The sequence below is a fragment of the Astatotilapia calliptera genome, unplaced genomic scaffold, assembly GCF_900246225.1.
Source record: "Astatotilapia calliptera unplaced genomic scaffold, fAstCal1.2 U_scaffold_57, whole genome shotgun sequence".
In the NCBI taxonomy this organism is placed as follows: domain Eukaryota; kingdom Metazoa; phylum Chordata; class Actinopteri; order Cichliformes; family Cichlidae; genus Astatotilapia; species Astatotilapia calliptera.
The window spans coordinates 52,297-59,113 of record NW_020535797.1 but is presented as its reverse complement, the minus strand read 5'-3'; the positions used below and the strand labels follow the sequence as shown (position 1 = coordinate 59,113).

Sequence of the window (6,817 nt, the reverse complement as noted above, 5' to 3'; positions counted from 1 at the left end):
GCAGTGTTGGGAAATCCATACCAGGCTGGAAGGAGTCAAGGTAGGTGAGCATCCACGAGAAGACAGCAGATGCATCCTACTAATACTGACAGGACCAGGAGACTCCAGAAACCGAGCATCTTCTCTTCAGTGCCATCCTCTCCTGTCACCCTCTCTGCCCGCAGCTCTTTGAGTATGGGGTAGATAAGGGCGCAGAGAAACCCTTATTACTAATTTGTATTATAATTCAATTTTCATGAAATATTCATATTCAGTATCGGTCCTTTTATATTATAACCACGTATCCACCCAGGCTCATGGTGGGGCAGGGCTCTGTCCTGGGATGCTTGAGTACAAGGTAATGTACACCTGACCAGGTATCCAGTCTGTCAGAATTGTTTTCAATATTTGGTTCAAAAACATGAGTGACAACAAAAATCCAACTAGGATTCTTGCATATGATGAATGAAGTCTGTCTTTGACTGTATTGTCCAGCTGATCCATCAAACCCCCAGCAGGTGAACCTTATTCATGACATAACACGGCAACAACGTAAAAAATGAAACAGCAACAGTCTAAATGTAAAGTGCATTCTAATCTCCTCTTCAATAAATTATATGCAAAGAGTCATTCAGGACTGTAAAACGTGAACTACAGAACCCAGAGTCTTCATCATTAAATCTCTGGTTGCTTCGTTTTTCTATCCTATATCAGATACTTTAAGGTTAGGTTAGGTAAACTTGCATTCTCATGGTGAGGCAAAGTGTTTTATGTGTGTGTGTGCGTGTCATGAACGGCTATAAAAGGCCTATAATTAAAGAACAAAGTGGGGTTTGAGTTCGAGTTGCGGCAGACTGTCACTACTTGTAAATGGAACGCAGCCTTCCTGTGGCGGACAGCTAATAACAGGAATCGGACGCGGTCCACCCAAGTCCACAGCAACCACCATAGCAACCGCCTAGCATGACCTTAAAAACACATTCTGTCTTCATAACTATCAAAAACATGAAATGATTTGCAAAGTGTGAAAGTGTTACAGCTGCAGAGAGCTATGGCGGTATCTTTGGAAGCTGTTTACATAGCTAATAATATACGATGTAACCATGGAGACAGTCAGTCACGTGAGCTAGCGGCGCATGTTTACTACAGTGAATAAGGTGATTGCATGCACAGCGTCCACACGCTGCAGAGGGTAAAGACATTACTTCAATATTGTTTTATATTGATGTATATTTGCCTTCTGTTGACCATCACCTCAGGTTCATCATCACAGTTTCAGCAGACAGATGCACACTGTCTAAATATGAACACATTCAAAAACTCATGTCTCAGAAATAAGCACAGCTGTTCATGTTTGTCATTAGAGTTTTATTTGTAAGAAAATTATGAACTTCATATTGTGCATCAAATAAAAGAACATTTCACAACTCTGAGTCAACAGAAACAGGAAACAGAAATGTCTCTAATGTAGACGTGTACAGTGTAGTGTAAGCATTAAAAGATCATAAAGGAAACACTAACATTCATGTGAAACTAATTGTAATAAAAAATGAGCAGGTGCTTTATAGATGTAAAAGAAAGAATCTGAAAACAACACTTTTTTGGTCTAAGTGATCAAAGTAGAAAACAGAACTGATGTTCAAGAACAAACCGTAGCTGCACTAATATTACACATCTCCATTGTTGTGGTGAACAGACATGTTGCTTTTAAAACCACATGCAGTGTGTGACCGTGACTGTTCACTGAGACCATGAACGCCACTTCGCTGAAGCCTTCGCCTTCTTCTTCTTCTTCTAAATTGGAAGAAGAAGGAGCACGAGCTGCTTTGATCTACTGAAAGGAAAAAGCAGAACATCTGAGCTGAAACCATTAAGACAGGAACAATCATTCAATGCAGTGTCTCAGGTGGCTTAGCCTGTTACAACTGTTGATACAAGCTACACACACACACAGCCTTATGGGTACAGTAGTCTCCTGCTACACCTCCTTTTAGCTAAAGACATACTTCATAATGACTCACTCAGCTCACAAGAACAGGAATGCAGAGCATTATCAAACGTTAAAATGATACACATCTCTCACTTGTTCACTTACATTTAAACGAAACACATAATTGTAAACATCTCTAACAGCCTAAGCCAGCTTTGAATAGGGCCTGAATGGATAACTTCAGAGAATTACACATCCAATCTTACACGAGGTCTCACCGCTCGACCAGATCTGGTAACAGTCCCTGTTGGTGTGAGGTGGCTCCTATTTCTCCTTAGAAAACCTGTCTGTCTCTACCACATAAGATCTGGGAGCACTGGCAGGTCCAACTACTGCTCCAGTGGTTCCTTCAGTAGTAATCCACACCTTCTGTCCTGACTCTATGTCTGCGGTTGTAGTGTTTTGCCTGCTCACGCCTCCCCTCCTCATCCTTCTCGCGAAAAGCCTGTAGGTCGGGCCACTTTGGCACCAGCTTCGCAGCAGCTTGTGGCAGAGAGGTACGCAGGTGTCTCCCCATGAGCAACTGTGCCGGTGAGAGCCCATGTTCCAGTGGGGTGGCCCTGCACGCTAGCAGTGCTCTGCTGTAGTCACAGTCCTCTCAAGTCTTTAATGGTACGATCAGCGCGTTCTGCCTCCCCGTTGGCTTGGGGGTACCTGGGGCTGCTCGTTTCATGTGTGAACTGGTACTCTTTAGCAAAGTGCTTGAACTGTTCTGATGAAACTTGCGGCCTGTTGTCCGATACCACAGTTTCGGCAACTGCATGTCTTGCAAAGGCCTCTTTTATAGCATTAATAGTGACCTCTGCTGTTGTGTCTCTCAGTTCACCAAGTACCAACGACCAGATTTGGTGTGTGGTAGTAACAGGCAAATGAACTTTTTTTTTTTAATGATTTGAATATATATGAATGCTTGTGCATAAATACACAAACAATACACATATGCTTTCATGCTTTCAATTGTGTAATTTACGTGATCTAGGTCAGCGGTCTCCAACCTTTTTTGCACCACTGACCGGTGTATGCCCGACAATATTTTCACGGACCGGCCTTTAAGGTGTCGCGGATAAATACAACAAAATAAAACTAGTACCGGTACTGAAAAAGAAGATTTATACATAACACACGTGAAAAGACCCAGGAAAACCGAGTTAATGATAAAAACGATAACAAAATAACGCTGAAAAGCAATAAAAACCCTGAAAACCAGACATTTCACACCTGAGCCTCAACTCTCGCGGCCCGGTACCAAACGACGCACGGACCGGTACCAGTCCGAGGCCCGGGGGTTGGGGACCGCTGTTCTAGGTAGCTCTGTTTTGGAAGTTCAGTTCAAGCTAGAAATGTGCTTTGGAGTTTGTACGTGTTTTGTCTCTAGGGGCCACCACATATATTTCTATTTACATTCAGGTGACAGCAATCCATGGATGGTTTCGACATGCAAGAGGATATTTTCCCCGGTGCCCAGCGGGAGAAGACACTGCTTGCGATGTCGATGAGGTCCTGTGGCCAGACCCCAACAGACGGCGGGATCCATGAGCCCACGTATGCACAATTGTCATGATTTTTTGTGTGTACAGTATAGTGTTTTTTCTATTACTGTATTATGTTTGTGTTTTGCTTTATCTGAATTGATGGTGCTGCAGTGGACAATATTGAGTAGGCCTATTTGCTTTTTTTGGTTGTTTGTGTCTCCTGAAAATGTGCCTTCAGAATAAACAATGACAATGAAAGACTGCAGTGTTTTATATGAAGTAGACTAGTGTGTCCCCCTGATCTGATCTGCATGTGATGCAAGTATGTGTCATTTTGTCAACAGAGTTACATCTTGACAGAGGAATGTTAGGTTTTGACAGCAGAGTTTCAGTTTGGCACAGATGTGAATGGTATATTTTGATGTGTCATGTTTACTTGTGTTTAGAGTTTTGGCACAATGAGCGACGTTTTGCAAAATGTGTTCAAGCAACGGGCAAAAACTGTAACATGTTTTTCACCAAAGATTTCAGCAATTATAAAAATTCAACTCAAGCTATTCAGCTATTAGCATTCACACTGCATTTTCTACAGGAAGTACATTTTATATACCAGTTTCAGTTCAAAGTGCATTAAAAATAATAAATAATTATTAAAAATAATACCATCAATATGTTACTGCACTACACTTACTGGACTTGTGGAAGTATTTTGAGAACCATAAGAGATTCTTACAAATGTTTGAAAGAAAAAAAATCTTTAACATAGCTGGAGACTCGTGTAGAAATATGAATGAGTTTATAAAGTTTCTGTCATGGTGTGCTGTGACAGGCAGGTAGTAGGACCCAAACACAGGACTCTTACGTGGAATGAAACTTGAATCGGCAGCTTTTATTGCTGGAAACTCAGGTGGACTCAAGAAACTACAAACTAAGAAACAAGAACTAGGAAAACAAATCAGGAACTATGAACAAGAATCAAGTAAAGAACACGGAGGAGAAAAAACACCCAGCCCACTGAAAACTAAAGAAACCCCCAAAAACATGAAGAACAATCATTAAGGAACATATTTACATATTTAGAGTTACTGCAACACCAACACTGGGTCACAGCTTCAGTGTCAGTCGGTGACTTTTGGTCTGCAACAGCAGCAGAACAGACTTCTCAGTCTTTTGAAGAAGCCCTTTTTCTTCTTCTTGCTCTGACGGTCTTCGGACTTCATGCTGGCTTCAGGTTCTGGAAAAGGTTCCTCAAAGGGAACATCAGGAACCGGCCCAATTTCAGAACAAGATCCGTTGATCATATGATCTTCACCTTCAACACAGGATTTGGACTCGCCATAGGGTTCCTCACAGGGAGCGTCGGGCTCTGCAACATTTTCTGACAGAGCTCCTTCTGCAACACTTTCTGACAGAGCTCCTTCGATCGTAAGTCTCGAGTACTCAGACTGGATGCCCTTTCAGAAAGAAGTTCCTCACAGGGAACGTCGGGGCTCTGCAACACTTTCTGACAGAGCTCCTTCGATCGTAAGGTCTCGAGTACTCAGACTGGATGCCTTTCAGAAGAGTCCTCACAGGGAACGTCGGGCTCTGCAACACTTTCTGACAGAGCTCCTTCGGCTGGTGGAACATTTGCCACTGAAAGGCCGTCAGAGGAGCGCTCACCATTTGTGCTCTTCACATTCAGGACTTGAAGGGGGCTCAAAGATTTCACATATCCGGATCCTTGCTACATCAGCAATGGTCTTCAGCAACAGGGGTGCAAAGTTTGCAACTTGGATAGACAGAATTTCTTCAGGAAATTTCTGTCTAATCTCCGTCAGGATGCTGTCGACCAGATCATCTCGGATAGAGCGGGTGAAGACGGCCTGTGTTTCCATCGCCGTCAGGCTCTTGGAGACACGATCTAAAGTGGCCTTGGTGACACTGGTGGAGAGGATACTTAGACTCTGGGAGGCCATGTTTAGGAGGGGACGAGGAGGAAGCTCCCAGAAGCCCTGGAGAACGCGGGGAACTACCTCGACCACTACCTCCTGCGCGGTGAGCAGTTTGCTGTTAGGCTGTTCCTGCTGCTTCTTTTTCAGGATTTCAACGTAATCCTTCACCGCGCTGAGGAGTTTAGGTGCTCTGTAGAAAAACATGATAAGAGTTATCTGTTAAACATATTCAAAGCATCATTTAAATATTGAAACACTGTAGCTGGACTGTTAACCCTGTAACCACCTTTGTATCATACATGAGTTTCTGAGACCTCGATCTCATCAACATGATCAATACTTGCTATAATTTCTAAATGTTGTGGACAAAACTCTTTTTTAGTCTAAAGTTAACATTGTCGTTAACAAAAAGTTGCCAAAAACACCCAGTGTATCAAATGTGATACAAAAAATAAATACACAATAAAAGTAAATCATACACAACATGACATAGCAAAGAACTCATGTGTGGCTTTTGTTTAAAGGGTTGATAAACATCTCAGTTCCAAAGAATCTGAATTTTCTGGCTGTTTTTTGATGGGTTGGGTCTTACAGGGTTAATAACTGTATGTTACATGTGACTCACTGAAATTTAGGAGGTACGGCCTCTGGGAACTGAAGAAGCAACCTGGCTTCAAATTCAACGTCCCTCATTTTATTGCTGACGTTCACCGCCCACACCTGAAACAGAAAACACATTTACAGTGCGCTTATGTGTAAAGGTTATGTGCACGTAATGAAAAAAAAGTCTTGTGGGTTTTCTCGTCTTACCAGCCTTAGAAGAGGTTTGGCTTCCTCTTCGTCAAAATCCTCTAACTCAAACTCCCACAGCCTTCAAAAGAAAGCAAAGCAGAGGTTTTCTCTCAGCACTTACACGTCATCACAAACAGACTTTCAGGTGTGACAGTAACTCACTGCTCTCTGAGCGTCTCCCTGCTCTTCTCCACCAAAAGATCTCTCAGATCTTCAGCAGTGAGGTTCGGTGGAATTAGATCTTCCTGCTGAAGTCTGAGAAACTCCGTCATTATCGCAACCTAAAAGTAAAGGAGACATTTAATCACCACCACTCTCAGGTCCTCAGAAATGACCTGATATTTTCTGTCAGCTTTGGTTTGCATGAATCTGGGTCTAACCTGAGCCTTGTAGCCCGGAAGATACCAGCAGATCTTTACAGCTGTTTCATAAATCGGTGTGTTGAACAACACCTGTCAAAGAAATAGCAATTTAGTCATTGTTACTTAAAATGATTCTCAGTTTGTCAACTTTTAAAACGACATCAAATTCTTCAAATTACTGAAATGCAGTAAAAGCAAAAGCGTCACATACCCTGATAGGCTTATAGATTCCTTGACTCTTTTCCATTTAAACGTGTTCAAATCAAAGTCAGGAAGAAAAACGTCAAC

The 6,817-nt window shown here is 42.4% G+C and overlaps 1 protein-coding gene across 1 annotated transcript; it reads right to left on the bottom strand.

Annotated features, from left to right (window-relative positions):
- Positions 1 to 5,099: 5,099 nt before the first annotated feature.
- LOC113018304 (uncharacterized) lies at positions 5,100 to 6,803 on the bottom strand. The gene is made up of 6 exons (XM_026161360.1): positions 6,741 to 6,803; positions 6,548 to 6,619; positions 6,330 to 6,448; positions 6,186 to 6,246; positions 6,001 to 6,095; positions 5,100 to 5,565 (listed from the first exon to the last, which is right to left on the bottom strand). The coding sequence occupies exons 1-6, from the start codon at positions 6,774 to 6,776 to the stop codon at positions 5,100 to 5,102; spliced, it is 849 nt and encodes a 282-aa protein (XP_026017145.1). The 5' UTR covers positions 6,777 to 6,803.
- Between the last annotated feature and the right edge of the window lie 14 nt (positions 6,804 to 6,817).